This window comes from Lepidothrix coronata, unplaced genomic scaffold (assembly GCF_001604755.1).
Source record: "Lepidothrix coronata isolate B3197 unplaced genomic scaffold, Lepidothrix_coronata-1.0 Scaffold117, whole genome shotgun sequence".
NCBI lineage: Eukaryota > Metazoa > Chordata > Aves > Passeriformes > Pipridae > Lepidothrix > Lepidothrix coronata.
Window position 1 is genome coordinate 2,504,672 of NW_016690297.1, and position 19,383 is coordinate 2,524,054.

Below are 19,383 nucleotides of genomic sequence, written 5' to 3' on the forward strand. Positions count from 1 at the left end.
AATTCAGGAAAAAGCTTCGTCTTTTAAGATTGTCTAAGGCTTTCCCTTTTCTAATGCTACTGCAATAATTACTGGAATATTCTAAAAATATAAATACTGTGTAATTTAAAGTAATCACCACTAACACGTAATAAAAAGAAGTATGAATATAAAAAGAACCAGTTTTATGGAACTAATGCATCACTGTCATTTGTCACTTCATTAGAAATTTTAGAAGTCTTCCGAAAGTGTGCTGGAAGAAAGATATTAAATACTTCCTGAACTGCTCAACCATAATCCTGATAAAATAAATATTTTCATAGTGTATTTTCAGCCCAAGAACCTTCCCATAATAATCTAAAAATAAAGAAAAGGGAATAAAACAAAAGGAAGCAAAGTTGCAACCAGAGTTGCTAAAATATTTGTCTTTATATTGCTGTAATATGAGACATGAAAATAATTTCCTCCCTCCACCCCCATTAAATGACAAAGCACATTTCAGGACCTTCAAGTAAGGCCCATAAGGGACTTAAATTATGGCTACGGTGTCGTAATTAAAAACTGAAACTTGTTTCTTACTTCACACATCTGTAGCTGAAACAGCCGCCTTTCCTTCTCCATTTCCTCTGCTATCTCAGCTCCCGTTATTTCAGTTCTTATCATCCCATGCTGTTTGGCATGTTCTCTTTTTTCCTTTTCAATCTTTGTACTGAAATTTTAATTAGAAAACATTTTAGAGAATTTTTTCTACTACAATATGATCTAGTATTATTTAGGGAAAAATAATAATTAAGAAGTATTAAAGAAGCCATTCTGAAGATTAGTTCCTCTAGGATACCAAATCCTATGTGGTTTAAGTCTTCAGAAGTAATTGAGCCATGAAACTGTCCTTTCTTCCTTTCATCCTGCAACTCTTTTCTCTAGTTTCTGTGCTACTTGGTGAAAAAAAAAAAAATTATTATATCATTCATTCTCTATGATGGGCTCCACGGCTTCCACCTCTATACACAGCAGTGTAAAACATACCTCTAAGAAACTACTGACTTGGCAGGAAAATGGCAGAATAACTTAATAAGTTCATGCAGTATGGTAGGAATTAAGAAAAACAATAAGGCAGCAATCGAAGTTTAGCACCTGCCTGAAATGAGACAACTCCCAGTCACTATGTTTTCAGAGAAAGCCAACACTGAAATTCTGAAACAGTGAAATGTAAATATGGAACTAAGGCCATCTTAAGACCTTAACTAGAGCGTGTGGCTGTCCTTACATGTCTACTCTGCAGACTAACGGGATGCTCCACTTGTAAGCAAATGTAGATTTCCAAGACGGAGTAGAAAAACAAACAGTTTCCTTGTTTCTTTAAAAATAAAATCAAATCTTTATTTTCTAGCACTTTTTTGGAGAAAAATCAACACTGGACCTGTACTTCTGTAAAACAGGTGACAAAGCACTGTGTGCTTATTACACCGGGACTTCTTGTCAGTGGAAAACCAATAAAAACAAATAATCTATTTGTTTTTCATCTCTGCTTTTCTGTAACTAAGAAAAGCATCATGTTTTTACATAGAAAAAAACCTTTTCAGCACTGTACCTCTAAAATGGACTCAATATTTGGTCTTGAATGAATTCTAGGAAATGAGATTATTGGAGAAATATAAGCAACATTTCCTGCTTGGTCTTAATAAACCCAAGTGAAATTTGCTCACAAAAAAAAAAAAAATAGCAACAAGACAACATGCATCTTTCCCTAAACCTTCTAAATTGTAAACAGAATCTATAGATGATTCCACGTATTAGGTCTGTACGAGATACTTCATCTCCTAACTTCTGTTTATTGGGATTTGGCATAAATAGGCTTTCAAAGATATCCCTAATTTCATATATAGAAATTAGAGAGGCAGAAATATTTTTATTTTGTTGTCTATAGAAAACCTTTCAATATCTGCAAAATATGCAATATCTGTGAGAACTAAAGAACTAAAAAGGAATTAAAAAAATCAATTCTACATGTAAATCTGAATGCTCAACTGAATACAATGACGCAGTTTTGGAGTAGGAATCTCCTTTTTGCCTTAGATTAATAATAAAGTAATTTCCAGTTCAGTTGTTCACAAGGATTACCATTGTAATGAATTCTGAAAGCAACAGTTACCATATGTAGGTAAGAAAATTAAGTCAGTAAATATTTCAGCAGTTCTTAGTGGCCGGAGTTTTTCTTTGATTGCTTTTTTCCCCTCCTGGTTAGACATTAATGAGACAACACTAATGATAGGATTAAAAGGGGAATAAAAGAAAGGATACAAAATATTAACTAACTCCTGAGGGCTCTTGAATTCTGATAAAACAGCTGCCCATCACATCCCCGAGAGCATTCTGAACCGTTCCACCAACAGTTCTGCAACTACAATACTACTTTTTTCCAACCTTCTATTTTTATAAATCATTGTTTGCCCACAGAAAATAGGAATCAGAGAAAAAAAATATTTTTAAAATCAGATAGTTTTGAAGTCACACCAACTGCACTAAAACTCTTGTTTCTCAAAAATATACTGTTCTAAAACACAGAAAACATCTAAATCTCTAAACATCTAAATCTTATCTAAATAAATTTTACTATTGACATATTTTATGTATGTTACTAGAAGAATGTGCAAGTGCCATCTGAAACCTCCACTTTACAATGCTCAGTATCTAAGTATTAAGTGCATGAAGTGTCTTTTTTACAGTAAAGAAACATCAGGCAGTCATTTAACTACTTCAGAGAGCATATAAAAATATTTTCTTTCCAGTAGTGCAAAAGAGAGATCCACAGAAGAGGTGCCTTGCAGCCACATTTACATCCACAGATACAGTACAGAGTTTGGGACCAGCAGGGAAAAGAAAAAATAGAAAAAAATAAATTAAAAAGTGGGAGAAAAATACTTACAATTTGGTTTCATAATCCTTCCAGGCTTTGTCAAAAGGCTTTTTGAGGTCCTTAGGAAATAGAAAATTTCCTTAGAACATTTTTAAAAATTTATCTTCATAGTTATCAAGTTATAAATAGCAACAAAAAGTACTGTTTTCTTTTAAAATTTTTCATACAGCAGTTGGAAAAAATACTTGGGTTTGAATCTTGTAAAGCATTGTCTTCCTGTGCATGTCAACACAGGAATTTACAACGAATTTCTCAGGCATTGCAGTCATGCCAATTTTGTTCTTTGGACTACATACAAAATATTAATGAATGCCAATATAAGAAATAATCTCATGAATGAAAGGAAAACAGTCACAAAACAGATGAAGCTGAAATAAAAACTTCAACACTTACCCCTTTAACACCTTTTAAGTCTCCTTTTAAGAGAGAATCCAAAGTGAAAATAACATTGTGGCTTAAACCCTGGAGCTAAAAAGAAAAACATTATACTGTTAAAATTCATAATCATTTATTATGACCCTATCAAACTACTGCCTACAAGTCTCCTCTGAGCACACTGTAGTCCATGAAACTAATTTTTAAGGGACTTTTGTGGAACAATGATCCACACTGATGAAAAATCAAAACAAGGTTCTACAGGTCTAACACTCCACTCAAACTCCTCATATATTCAAAAGACACTGTAGCTTTTCTCATTTTTCCAAGTGAATCTGTTAAGGATAACCAATTCAAGCTATTAATACTTGGCTTGAAATTACTGTACAGTAGCCAGCTAGAATGTCAGCTAGGGGGGAAAAAACTAAGCTAAATATCAGTGTATTACTCCAGTATGGCAAAGGTTTGGAATCATTTATTACACTGTTGAAGACTTAATAAAACAGTAGCCCAAATGAACTGGAAGCACATCCGATAAAGCAAAACAACCTCACATATAGAGCAAAATAAAGGAAAAAAAACCTTTTAACAGATGGAAGTGTATGATAATTTTGTGAGGGTTGTGAACAAAAGATAATTTGCCTGCAAAGATATGCTGAGGACATTTACAGGAAAGGGAGGTGGGGAAAAAGAGGCTTTGAACACCTGGAAAGAGGCAAGCACCATGCAAATTTTCAAGAAGTAATCTGCAAGTGCAATAAATGTTATTCCAAAACCTCATCTAGATCAATTTAAAGACACTGACACACTCAGTTTCATATATGTAAGTCTTCATATGGCTTAATGAACTATTATAATGAATTACTGCATAAAGAATGAAACCTGGAACAGGAAAGGAGGTAGAAGTAAAAAAAACAGAGAAACTGATTCTGGTACTGGTAAGACATTCCGAGTTTGCTGAAAACAAAGACCAGAGTTGGTAACGGCCAATACCAATGTATTACCTTTAGAAAATGCTAAAGAAGTGGTCATTGTGTGTCATTCTTATAAAATAGTCTTTACGACAACTATTTAACAACTTAACAAATACTATATTTACAGATTTTAAGTTTCAGACCTTATATTTAGTGATAATATCAACAGGTTATAGTAAAACTTGTGTAGCAACTTATTTGCTTTTATTACAATAATTAATGGACACATTGCTATTCTTGCCCTTGTGTGCTGAGCAATCATTTCAAAATGATGCTCTCCAAAGCTGTGTATGTAATACAAGTTGCTGTTTTTACTTCATAGTAACTGATGGTAGTAAGTGAATATCACTCTGAAGGTGATCACTCTCTAACTCTTTCACAAAGAAAATAAGTTATTGCATACTCTCCTTCCCATGAAATATCCATAATGTCAAAATTCATAGGAAAATTTTAATGAACCATAATTGAAGTTAGAAAGATTTAACAAAAAGGATCAAAATTTTTGAAGTATTTTTTGTTGCCTACTCTGTAGCTCTATTCCTTATTCATCTGTCTTTAAAGACCATTCATTATTTATTGTACCTTTATTAAATAAGGCAGCAACAACCCGCTTTAGGTAAAAAAAAAAAAAAAAAAGCCTATTAGCCTGCTATTCATCTTAATACCTTCTACCATTTTTCCAATTGATTTTATTAACATAAGCCCTAGCACCTACTGTGGGGCTTTATCAGTGACATTACAGAGTCCTCCTCTCAACTGCTTTTTCAATGCACCTCAACTTCTATTTTGATATTATAAACATCTTTTTTTCTTACAGTGTAATCATATTAAACTGAATGACGCTTAAGAACAACAAAGTAGAATTTTCTATCTCAGGGTGAATCAAGGTGAAAAATAAGTGGTTTTAAAATGCCGAGACAGTTGTCAAATAAGTTTGTTGTCTATGTGAGACTGCTGAATGAGGTAAATTAGGAATAGCCTACTTTAAAACCTGTCAACAAGAATTTAGATAATGCTTCATAATCTAGCTGACATAAGATAATGTTCTTTTGAATAAGTGTGGTTTCTTAAATTAAAAGATCTTTTTCCTCTTGATCAGCACTACTTTAAATAAGTGAATAATCCACCATTTCTTGGTTGCCAATTGAAAGAAGTTAAAATTTTATGTGGATGCCCTGCAGGATCCAGAAATCTTCCAAGAAACTTGAGTTCTAGTCCCAAACTCTCCTTAAACTGCACTTTAATTCACATTTTAAAATACTCACTTTTAATTGTGTGCTAAATTAAGATTAAAAAAGGTAAAAATAACCCAGAATGACAGAAATATTTATGGAGGAAAGCGGGTCCCTTGCATATCTACTGGTCTTTAAAACTGCCCACATTGAAACAAAGGGTGACCAAGGTAATAGGCCCGAGCAAAGCTTCCAAAGCAAGTTAATCAGGGTGAGTGATCAGTCTCAGGTGAGTAAGGAGGTAATGATGAAGCAGCAAGACTCAGAAAGCAAAGTAAATACCAGCATGAGAGGCCAGAAGTGACACCCTGGTTTAGTGCTGATGGGGCCTGAGCAGCCTGAGATATTTAGAAGGGAGTCTTGGAGAAGTGTAGAGAGTCAGGTGAGAATGTCTGCTGATACTGAGCTAATCTGGGTAGTAAAGTAAAAGCCAGATACAAAGAGTTGCACAAGAGCCTTGTAAAACTGCCGAGAGAACGAAATTAAAGACTGAAATCTACTCTAAAATATGTAAAGTGATACGTAAGGAGAAGATACAGAATCATGCTTATGAAATACCAATCATCAAGGAAAATGTCTCAAGGAAAAAAATACCTGGAAGTTACAGCATAGAAAACATCAGCCTCAATGCTCAGTAATCATAATGCCATCAGCCTTCAGAAAAAGGGGTAAGAAATGGAACCATCTTCATGTTTGTCCACTCGTTTCAGAAAAGGGTACAATAGTACTCAGAGAAGATACAGAAAGGGTGAGCAAGACCAATCCAAGTTATGGAATAACTAAGACTCAGCTAGAAAAGTAACAGAGGAGGGGAAAGAAAGAACTATAGTTATCTGTAAATTCCTGAGAAAAAGAAGGGATTTCTTACATTTCATTTAAGATGTAAGAATCGGGGAACAATAAATGAAAGGATCAGATTCAAAAGAAACAGAAATGACATTTCAGAGAGCAGTTCATTTTAGCACTCTGGAGGAATCCTCCACCTTATGAGCCAAGCCTAATATACATTCAAGAAATCCTTGGTCAAATTTATGGAGGTAATACTAACGAGGACTAAAAGCAAAAGATTGTCTCCAGCTCCAACATCTCTGAGCTGGAGACTGTTTACATGACCATGGTATAGAAATTATCCCCATTTTTGCTCCTACCCTCTTCCCTAAAGACTCACTCCTGGGCAACTGTCAAAGCCAGGGAACTGTGCTACACAGGCCTTTGATGTGACCTACAGCAGTTATGGTCGTATTAGGGACTCTAGGAAAGAAAGTCTGTAATATCACTTATACTTCACACCCCAAAAAAGCTTGGAAATAAGGCCAACTGTAAGAAAAATGTAAAACTGAAGTTATTACTTTCTGAATATAACAACTATCAAGCCCATGAAACATGATTTTGCAAGAAATGTGGCTTTGTTACTTTCAGCGTTCAAAGATATTTGCTATGACTATAGTTTTATTATCCAGCCTTCAGAAATAAAAGGCCTAAGACAAATTTTAAATGAGATAAACCTTTAAATCACCTTCAAAAAGCTAATATTTAAGCAATGGATGCTTTATATACCACAGGGAGACTGGACTATTAACACCTTTTAAGCATTGTTCCTCAAATTGTTATTTTTCTTCCATAAAGTGAATGTTTCTCTTTTTGTGGTAAAACAAGACAGCCATAACTAACAACACTGTATTTGTAACTGAAAAGACTTCAAGTCTTCAAGGGAACGATTTAAAATTAAGGTCCGTGAGATATATAACACCGTCAATCATTTCAGAATGATGACTCAAGTGATGTCTCAACATTTATATTTTTCTTCTTAACTGCCAATTAACAGTCAAACACAGAGAGTGTGTAATAATATCCCTTAGAGAGAATCTCTGCAGAAATTATTGTGTTAGGTTTTGAAAAAAACTGAAAGCATCTCAAAAATTATCATTAGACATCAAGATCATGCAGTTATTGTACTTTATTTTGAAACAACTTAAAAGCTAAGAAAGTTTGAAACTCCTCACCAGGTTCTTCAACAGCGTTGATAATTCTTTAGTAAGCGTGGAAAATTTTACAAAAGCTGTGCCAAGATCTGGATTATCCCGACTTAAAAAATTACTTCCAAATTTATCTAGTACTTGTGCATAGTTTTCCTCATTTTGAACATGATCTGCAAAGAAAAATTAAAAGTTAGAAAGATTTTTTGTAGCCAGTCAATTATAATTTTAAGCTTATTGCAACTTAGTAACAAACCAACAAACAGTACTTTGAAAAAAGCCACAAGTTAAACTATTTTAATTTTCAGTAAATATATTAAAATTAAAAAGAACTATTAAGTAATAGGCATATATATGCTTCTTTTAAATCAGCAACTTGAATTTGTAATACAGCAATGAAGAAAGCTCTGTAGTTAATAAAGTAATAAGATCAAAAATACATCAGTGAAACCATTTAAGCACATGTGCTCATTTTGTAAACAATATCAGAATTTATAACTGCCTAGTGTAACACAAACTTTTCTTTGTAATGTAGGACACTGTCACAGAACAAAAAAGTCAATAGTATCAGATATAAAAGTAAAGAGACCAAGTCTGAATATGACTGCAAGTTTAAAAGAAGAAAAGTCTTTTACAGACAAAGATTCCCTTTTCCCCTGCTTTGTAAAATTGAGTTATCCCAGATAATGGAATGTGTACTGGTGCACAACCAAAGACTCGTTTCAACGTATTTAACAGCAAACTGCACATACAAAGAGGTCAGAACCAAGAAGACGAAATTGAAGCCAGCGAGAGGGAGGAAAATCCTTGACTCAAGGATGAATTAGGGACTGTTGTATCTGAAATGTCTTTCCTGCTTCTATTTATTTACTTTTGTGGTATGTGTTTGCATAATTTTTGTTACTTTCATTTTAGCATCTTTAAATAGAAAATTTACCTCTACAGCCCTTTGGGACAGATTTTATCACGCTCATCTCTCTTAGAGGATATTGGTATTAATTAAATCAATATTTCACTTTAATGAGTTTCCTAGTCTTACTATGTGGTTTCTTTCTGCAAGCCATAAACACAAAAACACAGAGCTATTCCAACTAGTTCTGTGAAATGAAAGGGGGGGAGGGAAAGAGAATAATTACCAGTAGGTACCACATTTATTCCCAAAAGACCTGCAAATTTTATTTGTCATATTGCCTGAGAGCATCTGAATTACAAGTTATGACTCAAAAGAAGGAATAAAAGAGAAAAAGACATAAGCTTCAAACAAGGCTCATGAATAATGTCCCACAATGCACAAATCTATTTTGACATTAACAAACAGCAGATGAAGAGTTAAACAATAACACTCCTAAGTTATTGGGGATATTCAAAAAGCAGTGCACTAAAGCTCCAACAAAAATATGTGAAAACCCATTAAAGGAAGAAAAAAAAGTATGATCCTCATTTACCAATACCAAGCCCCAAACCCCACACATCAGACAAGTCACATTCTAAAAATCAGACATTAATACTGAGGTTTTCAGAAGGCCAAATATTTAATCATATGTTAATACGAAGTTGTAATTCAAACAGTATGTTTTTAAGAAAGCTATTCCAAAACCATACGGTTTTAATCAAATAGCTTAGCAGTGAACCCAAGGAAACCACTACATAACAACGAAATATGCATTTTGTTTTGATGTAAAAGCTGTTGCATAAATATACATAGAGGACTTATCTATGAAGGAGCTTTAGCTTATGCAGTTCTAAGCGAGTAAAGCTCAAGTGTACCCAGCTGAGCTGAAGGAAGAAGGACAATGGAAGGTCACAAAGAATTCTGCTAGATCATGGAACCCTTATCCTTGCCTGTGAAGTGCTTCTAACCCCACAGTATTTCCTAGCATTTTGATTTTAAGCACTGTGTTGTTTCATAGGGCATTTTCAAAAATAATTTTGTCAAGAGACTGAAAAAAGAGATGAAGAAGTCTGTTTCCTCTGTCTGTGGAAAGCAAAATAAATTCCCAGTCAGAAAGAGGAAGCAGGAAGCAGATCATTGTCCTGGAACAATATATAGGAAGTTCTCAAAAATCTCAGATTGCAAATCACCTAAATCTAGAAGTGAGGCTTTGATTGTGATGTAAAAGGAATATTTATGTATTTATTTCTGTAATTACCATACGTGTACATACAAAATGCAAGTGTTCTGCAAGAATAAGACATTTTCAATTTCTACATGAGTATCAGTGCAAGTCTTGTAAAGGAGGTGAAATATTTTCTATTGAAGAAGTAAGGAAGTTCTCTACTTGACCTTAAATGCACATAGCTGAAAAATTAAATCTGCTATGTAGCCTACAATAAAATACAACATGTCAAATCCGACATGTCTAGAGCAAACAGCTTCCTTTAGTCTCACTGTAGGTGCCTCATGCAAACTCAGAAATTATTTCCTAATGTCCTAATAGAATTTCCTTTGCATAAGGAAAGCTATAATGGGCATGACAATATTTACTTCCTTAGATACAAGTTCTCCTATAAGACTTTAATAACCCTGAGAGCGACACACGATCCCTGACAGCAGCACATACAAGGAGTAATGTTTGCCTTCCAGAACTGGCTCATGTCTTCTCAATATTGTAAGTACAACTCAGGACTGTGGTGAAAATAGAACAGCTTCCTCAGACAGACATCCTGCTCTTTCAGCATCTCCCTGAGACATGCCAAAATCACAGACAACTGAGGACGGGCCCTGCACCCACCAACAAAGGCAACTCCCTTCCAGGGGGCCTCTAATCACTCCCTTCCCAATGGGATCTGGCAAGGCCCCGACCACCTGAGCCTGGACTGAGGACCTCACTACAGCATGGAAGATGTACTGTAAAGCAACATACTGGACTGGACACAGCAGTGGTATCTTCTGAGCTGAAAGCTGTGCATCTCCTCTTCTGCACAATCCACACATCCAACTCACAGAAACACTCAGCACAGAATCTACCTTTGTTTTGAGAAAGCTCTGGTAGGCCCCAGTGCACAACAGTGCTGAGGCATCTCTTAGTTTGTGCTCTAACATGTATATTAGGATTGTGTGTTAAGAGGAAATAACAGGAACACATCTGAAGATATGGATCCAAGCAACTAAGGAAGGAATGGCAGCCACAGCAGCTTTACAGCAGCATTTTGCTGAACAGCAGTACTTTCCAGAAGCAGGGAACACACATGCTCTGAGCCCTGAGCACTGCATAGGCACAAGCTTAAGGATTCCCTGGGCTGAATCCCACCTTGCTCTGCATTCCCAGGCAGTACCTGAAGTTGCCTATGCCTAAAGTTACCTTGTGGTAAATTTTTCCCATGATAAACATAGAAGACTTCAATCAGATTCCCAAGATATACAAAGAATTTGTTCTCTTTCCCTGAAATCCACAGCATTCATTAAGTACTATGTTTATTTCCCACTCAGAAGATGCCAGAATTTTTAGCATATGTTTCTGAACCAAGTGAAATTCCTGTCTACTTGTGCATATTAAGTAAGGAAACAGAAGCACAAATACTGCGAAGAGAGGTTAAAGAACAGCCTTTATATGCTGGAAGCTAGAAAACACATCACTAAAATTAAAGCTTTAACATTTCCATGCTCTACAACAGTTTTGTTCAGATATATTACCCTGCAAACACTGAAAAAAACACACACACATACAAAAAGTTAAATAGTTTACAGAAGAAAAAGGCAAAAACACTACTCTCTTCTGTCAATGATTATATTTTAATTACACCCAAAGAAACCCAAAGAATGTCTAAATTACTGAGAATTATTTCTGCATACCTGGTTAAGTTAAAAAAAAAGTTTCAGAATTTTGATGAACTTTAAACTATTTTTATGTTGCACTTATAAAACAGCTTTGTTCCATGGGTAGCCAGAGGAAAAATAACCAAGGTCAGAGCCAAGCTGCATTTATGAATGAAAGATGACTCAGAAAGGCTTTAGAAATAGCAAGAAAGCTGGCAAGGTTAAAAAGGATGGCAGAAGTTATTTTAAATAAGAAAGCATCCTTTCTCCTTTCATCTTTCGCAAAGCTGAAATCTAATGAAAAAATAATAGAAAAGAAAAAATTATTTTACCACCATACACTTATCTGGATTTGATAACAATAATGCCTTCTGGACTGAGATTGTTCAAGGGAAAAGGAATAAAAGCCCCTTTCAAATATTTCCAGAGCAAGGAGTATCTCAGTGAGACTATTCTCTAGATCACCACAGTGTAAGAGTAATGAGAGATAAGCCAGCCCAGAAAAGCAAATGACTTCTTTTTGCATCTCTTTTCATCACTGGTATGCTTGAAGAGATTCTCATGGAATAATTTTCTTTCAACTCTGCTTCAGAGGATTTATACCAAATCTAACAGTAGAATTTTTAAAATCTGATAAAATAAGAGATGGCAAGTCACTTAGACCCACGTACAAAAGAATAAAATAGGTAAACTATACAGTTGTAAAGTAAAGCCTCTTATTTATAACAGCCTCAACACTACACCAAGAATGAAAAGCAAATATATTAGCTATTTTTAGTAAGCTCCAGAGAGAACTGAGAACTCAAGTATGCACCACCAGCAGTATATCTTATATATTCCTCAGGCAATTTGTAGAAACTACAGTGCACAACAGAATTGGTGGACACGTAGATAAATAAAAAACACAGAAAAGAAACACAGGTTTTATAAAAACAAATTTTTACTTCAAGAAACTCCTGCCTTCACAGGGATCAACAAGCAGATGGGGAGAGGAAGTCCATATGAAATGACTGGATTTCTGAGAAGTTCTGTCCCTCATCAAAACACTAAAAGGAACAAGGATCTCTGGACTGGAGCTTGGGGTCTACCCTTCCCCTTACATTCAGCATGAAAAAAGTTACACTTCAGCTCATTCTCATGTAAATGTACAGGAAGTCAGACCTACCTCACCGTAGAAGAGTCTACAGCAAAAGGCTCACACCTGGGTAGCTCCCAAGTGAGATGAGGAATCCCATGTTGAATGCCCAATGCATGGAAGTGTGCATCAGGCAGACATTACAAGGATTCTGGAGTTATATCACCCTGACATTCAGTACCAAGCAAATCAAAGCTTAATATCAGAAATTACTAAGAAACATAGTATGCAACAGAGCAACACCAAAATATTGCCACAGTGTGCTTAAAGCCTTACTACTCTGCACAGTTCCAGTCCCTGTTGCCCAGAATTCATTCCTCCTCTTTCCTGTTTTAGAAAAGAAAGTCTATGCTGCCATTTTGGAGAAAGAGAGTAAGGATAATTTAATGTGACAGTTTCTGTAAAAAACAAAGAAAAAAAAAAACTCGAAAGCCCCTAGGGCTGCTGAGATCAGAAGAGATACTGTGAGTGATGGAAAAAACAACTCAATCCAGAAACCTATTTCAAGAGACAGAATGGTTGACACTGAATCAAGTTTGGATTCATCCACCAAAAAGTCCTCCAACTCTACCCTAGCAAGCTTTGGCACTTCAAAGCCTCCTACAAACTCTCATGCTCCAGAACATGCAAAACTCCCTCAATTTAACATCAAATAAGTCATTTTGGTGGGCTTGAGGCCAATGCTTTGAGACAGGGACAGTTTCCTCTTTAGGTGACTTAAGGCCTGAAGAACAAGCACAGGGCAACTTTGCATGGGAGCATCTAATGATTGATTCAAGACTATGAATGATCAAGATTTACATGAATTCAAATCTCAGACAAAATAAATTGTCAAAGTCAATTAAGAAGTACCAAACATCATGGTAGCAGTTCTGACTCAAAGTAACTCTTAGCCTTCATATCATTGTGAGCTAAGAAAGTGTTAAACAAAATATTTTTTTTTTTTAAAAATCACTCCATCTTTGCACCATTTTTCTACTTCCATGAACATCTGCTGCTGGTCATTGTGGGAGACCATGGGGACTGCTGGTCCTGCTCAGTACCTCTGGTCTTGCATGGATTTTATGTTTTTATTTCTCCACTGTGTAAACACTTCTGATTTTATTTGGGACTTATACCAGGGAAGTAATGAAAAAGAGCTATTGAAAAATCTACAAAAGTAATTGTGCAATCTACTGCTAATACAACTCAATCCAAATACTACAGGAAAGCAATTCGGAATAGATCCTCCATTAAGTTCAAGCACCATTGACATAAGATGGGTTCCTAGTACAGATGCAATTCATCATGCCAGAAGTAAACAGCAAGCCAGACAAGGAGGAAATGGTGACAAGGAGGTATCCATCTATATGTCTCACTGGATTTCATAAACAGCCCTTTACCAAACAGTACTTTCAGGAATGTAAAGAGGGAAGGGACCTGTCTAAGGCATTTCCATATTTCTGTGCTGGTATGTTTTCGTTTCCACAGCAGTTGATCTAAATGTAAATATGACAAATGGGTGAGGGATGTGAGTGAAAAGCAGAAAGTATTTGGGTGATGTTTAAGCTCTTTATAACAGAACAGAGTCCCTTGTGGTTTATAATTCAGCACTGGAGAGGAACAAACCAACACACCAGAGGGCTCGGCCTTCATGAAGAATTCTGTATGAGACACTGCATTATGTCAATGTCACTCTTCAAGTGTTACTTCAGGCAAAACCAAAAACAAAACAAAAAAACCCCAAACCAATACAACCCAAAAAATCCTAGCTATGACTTTTGTTAGTTATGAATTGGATTACTGAACTGAAGGGAAAATGATTTCTATTGTCCCTGAATAAACTTTTCTCATCAGTTCAGCTAGAGTTCTCAAAGGAGATTATGGAGCACGGGAGTTTTAAAAAAACTTTTTCTACTCTAGTAGTTTAAATATGGTCTTACCTCCTAACAAACAACTCAATTCGTAAAACAAAATTCCAGTTTTGAGTTCTCAAAATGTACTTAGAGGCCTTCTTTTGAAATACAAAAATAGTCATGCAATTCTTTCTCGAACTGATAAATAACAATTCATTTTATAGCTGTTTCTGGTATGTTTTACTTAAACATCAAGAAAATTTACTTTCATCACTGAAGCATAAGAAAACAGCTGGCTCAGCAATACTCTTTGTACAAGGAGGCAAAATGAGTCTGAGTTTCAGTCATCTTATATTTACACTTATTTTTATAAGGTTTAACATGTATAGCACGTGTCTTTTGTCTTGCTCTTACTAACCCCAGTTTACGTTTATCAGTTACTGCAGGAAATCCCTCCTGTGCACACCTTTTCTTTGTAACAGAGTGTATCACAGAAGCATTCTGAAGAGGGAGCCAGAGGATTATGTTTGCTTCTTTCCTTAGCCAAAAGAACTCCTACCAACTTGTACCTTTGAAACAAGACTTGCTAAAAAAAACCAAACAACAAAACAGGTACCCCAGTATCTCTGCTTCTTTTTAAGTGCAGAGCAGTCAATCAAAACCATTAACCAACTTTCTATTGCTTTTACTCAATGCAACTAGTTCATCATATAGTATTGCCCTACTTACAGGCCTTGACAACAATATCACTTTTATCACAAGACTCAAACCAAATGATAGCTAAAATCTCTACTACCATTTATGTATTTCAAAACAGGCAGAACTCATGTGCTCTACAGTTTTCATCAGTTTTGAAACTCAGTTTTTGAAATTCTATTTGGAAGTTAACGCTTTCAAACAGAAAAGCTGCTTGGAGCATCTGAATACTTCTAAAAGCATAAAGCTAAATACATGTGTACCAACTACTATTCTCACTTTGTATCAGGCTTCACAGTCTATTGTTCAAGTCCTATACACTTCCATAAACACAAGCTATGGGACAACACAGAAAGTGAGAGCACTCAGAAGTAGCTCTGTATAAGGAAAATATCTGCTAAACTGATTATTATTGTTAGGGAATCGAAACTGGGATTTTCTAAAACCCTGTATTTACAGCCAGGTGGTTGTGGGAAGGTGTGCAGCACTGCTACCCTATCTGTTTTTCGCACAGTTTTTGGAACTTAAGGGAAACAGAGATAGAAGCCAGGTATATTCTATAGCCTTTTAAAAACTGAATTTGTATATTGATCTGTGTTTGATTATCATTTGTTAGTCCACGCAAACTCACATTCCAGTCACCTAACCACTCATCCAAGTAATTACTATAGCTCCAATAAAACATCAACCATGTCTTCAAACAAGTGAAATAATGATAAATCTCCACTATTTTAGATAAGAAAGGAAATATATAATTTTGATTGTACAAGTTATGAGGGGAGTGCATATGTGGATGAAATAAAAACATCCAGCAGTAGATAGTTCTTTTTAATTATTTCTTTATTTTTAAAATCTTCTAAAGTTCTAATTCTTATTTCACTTAGAAGTTCTCTCTGTAAACTCAGTTGAGGACACTCTTGTCACACTTCTGGTTGTAGGCAACTGCTTGAAATATTATGACAATAGGAAAATTTACCTATGGGAATTCTCCTAGAGACTTTTGAGAAGGAATATGAGGGTAAAAGAACTAGAAAGCACATTAATCTGATGTATAATCAGAAGGAAAAAAAAGGAAAAAATTTAACTCCAAATAATCCTAAATAGATAAGCATCTCTTATACTATACACTTCAACAGGATAAATTGCAAGACACATCTCAAACCTGAAATCAAAAGCATAGGTTCTCATGTAAAACTGAAAACAATGTCTTACCTTGCCCCGAACTGTATATTGCTTTCACAGATTTTTTCACCTTCTGTAGTGCAGTTCTGTCTTGATCCAATGCCTACAATAGCAAGAAATAAACAAACTTTAAATACTTACTTAATTGATTCCTTTAATAATTAAAAAGAAACCCACAAAATAAGCAGTTTCACAGGCTGGAAAAACTGTAGGTATGACTTTTTCAGCCTGTGGGAAGGTCTGAGGTCATTCAACCCCTTCAAGATGAATTAAAGAACAGAACTGAAAACACTCTGACAGTAGAGTAGAGCTGTAATGACAGCGCTGGAAGAAAAACACTACTTTAGCTTTGCAATGGACAAAAGCATTTATTCAAATTGTATTCTATTTTAAATTAAAAAAAAAGAAAACCAACAAGAAATAGTAGATGCCTCTACTCTAGCCCTATAGTTTCTACTACAACTAAATTGTTTGTTAACACCTATGGTTTTCCCACAGTAATTATCTTCCAACTATAGACACAGATTATCACACTAACCTCTTGCACCAAATTCCACAACAAAAACCTAAAAATACAGAAGATGAAAAGTAGAATCAAAAGAAAGGACTAAGATCTGATTTTGTGCAACGTAATGTGACTGAAAGGAATATTGTAATAATAATACTTTATATGCATTTTCAGGATTACATTTTTAAGAATTTCAAATTTTCTGCAATAGTTCCAAAATCCAGTATCACAGAATCACAGAATATTCAGAGTTGGAAGGGAACCAGGAAAGGATCATCGAGTTCAACTCTTAAGAGAATAGCCCATACAAAGGATTGAACCTGTGACCTTGGCATTATTAGCACCAAGTTTTAACCAACTGAGCTAATCTCAGGGTCGTATAAAAACTTATTAAGTAATGATGAATTAAGGATTAGATTTCTAGCTACTTTCTTTTTTAAGCTGCATAACTTCTCCCTGTCCACTGTCAACCTGATGTTGGAAATCAAATTAACATGAGAAAAAAGTATTTTGATAAAGCAAAAAATAAAACAAAAGTAAACATTAGTCTATACCCATGGAATTAAGAAATTTAAAAGCCACATACTGGTACTGTGCACGGTGATCCAGTCAATGTCACGTAAGTGTGAGTTTGGGATGCTCTGCACAGCCATATGAAAGCATCCCTGCTATCCATGAAGAACATGTACATAAATGTTTAAATAATTTCCTGCATTTTTTCCCCATTTATATCACAGGCAATTTCCCATCACATCAACAATCTCAAGTTTTAATAAAGTGTTTGCCATATTATAGTCACTTTCAAATCACTGAGGGGGGGCCCCCTGGTGGTCTAGTGGTGCTCTCACTGCCACGGCCCGGGTTCGATTCCCAGTCAGGGAACCCCTCTGGGCAGATGGAGCTCGTTAGCCCTGTGAGGCAATCCATCTAAGAGAAGGTCACTCTAAACAAACCTACGTCCTGAGGACCTCGCTGCCACCGTCCAAGCTTCGCTCAGCCCCGGCAGTTGAACCTTAGGATTAAAGGGTGGGCTCAGTTCAGCGCACGCTGTTTCTCACCTAAAAAATCCACTGCGCGGGCTTGAAGGGTTAATGACCTTTCCCAAATCTTTGTTCGTGAAGACTGGCCATACAAACAAATCACTGAAGACTGGGGAACTTGTACTCAGAACTACTGCCAGGTTAGCAGCTCAACTGAGCATGCAATTGGAGACCCCAACACTCACATTGCAGAGACCCTCACAGCCATATTATCCAAAAAGCTTTAAGTCTGGAGCACCCGTGGGTCTGAAGACTGGCAGATTAAGGCAGAATTGCAGCTACTCCCAGAGCACTATGTAACCTCTCAGAGAGGCCCATCTCCACCAACACTGAGAGAAAACTTAACCAATAAGAAGAGCTTTCACTGTCAAAACCAAGATGGTTTTGGCAGTGAAAGCCTTAGAAAACCTCACAGCACCTTCCAGTATCTAAATATGGGGGTCTACAAGAGAGCTGGAAAAGGACTTTTTTAAAGGGCATGGTTGAGGAGGAATGGCTTTTAACTGAGAGTAGGTTTAGATTAGATTTTAGGAAGAAATTCTTTCCTGTGAGGGTGGTGAGGCACTGGAACAGGTTGCCCAGAGAAGCTGTGGATGCCCCATCCCTGGAATTGTTCAAGGCCAAGCTGGATGGGGCTTTGATCAACCTGGTCTTGTGGAAGGTGTCCCTGCCCACAACAGGGGGGTTGGAACTAGATGATGTTTAAGGTCCCTTCCAACCCAAGCCATTCTATGATTCCATGATTAAAGTATATTGCAAAGGACATTAAGAAGTCCCAAAAAAATAAAAAAACACAACAGGAGTTCCAGGTCAACTGGAGTATTAAGCAGTGCAGATAGTCCAACATGAGGGTACTGCTCTCAGGTAAGTTCCAAACACTGAGTATTTCGGTGTGTGAACACTTACAGTAGGAATCCACACCAAGAGAAACCAATTAATACAGAATAGTCTATTTTGGAGTGGCCTAGTTTTAACTATCCAAAATGTTATAGTTGAACAATACATGAAAATCTATAACAAAGTGTTTCTGTTTCTTAACTGAAAACAACCATCTCAAATTACACAACCACTCCTGTGGCAGCTAAAACTAGAAAGTTTGGACCCCCAGAACTTATATAAATACTTTCTGATGCTATTTATCTCTGATTTTTTTTTCATTTGCAGCAGAACAATGGATTCAAACATTAAGAACTGCAAACATCATTATTTTTTTTGCTCCTCAGTGAAACAGTGGGTTTTACTTGACTTATATCTTGCCAGGAAAAGTTACCATTTTTAAATTTAATAAAATATAGTGAACTCTCTGTTCCTTTTCAAGACAGTGCACAGCAAGTGCTTCTCCTTTGATTCCTCTGCAAAAGCTGTCAAAAGCTTCTGCCTCTGCCTGCCTGCTACGCCAGACAGTTGTTCTCCTAGATTTCTACTGAAGTTCTCTCCATCTTCAATGACCAGAAAAAAATAATGATTCACTTGTCTACTGAGAGTTTGAACACCAGATAAGAATTTGAAACCAGTATTTTGAAAGAAAGACAGTGGTTAACATTGATGAGATTCAGAGACAAAAATTTGTACTAAGGTCTAGCATTGAAGCAAATTGGACACTCGAGAGGAAGAAAAAAATATAAAAACTCCAAGAAAATTGTTCCTAAAGTTATCAATCTAGACAAACAGACTGGAAAATCTAAACTGGATTTGCCATTGAATTAAATTTAGTCACTAATGTGGGAGCAGGAGAGAAGGAACATTCATTATTTTAAAAGAGGAATCACTGAGCAAA

At 35.9% G+C, this 19,383-nt stretch overlaps 1 protein-coding gene across 1 annotated transcript in view; it reads right to left on the reverse strand.

Annotated features, from left to right (window-relative positions):
• The window catches only part of ASAP1 (ArfGAP with SH3 domain, ankyrin repeat and PH domain 1), a 148,866-nt gene that overhangs the window by 56,640 nt on the left and 72,843 nt on the right, over positions 1–19,383 (reverse strand). The window contains 5 exon segments of the mRNA XM_017825216.1: positions 559–688; positions 2,906–2,955; positions 3,290–3,364; positions 7,481–7,626; positions 16,089–16,161. Of these exon segments, the coding sequence (XP_017680705.1) occupies positions 559–688; positions 2,906–2,955; positions 3,290–3,364; positions 7,481–7,626; positions 16,089–16,161 (474 nt within the window).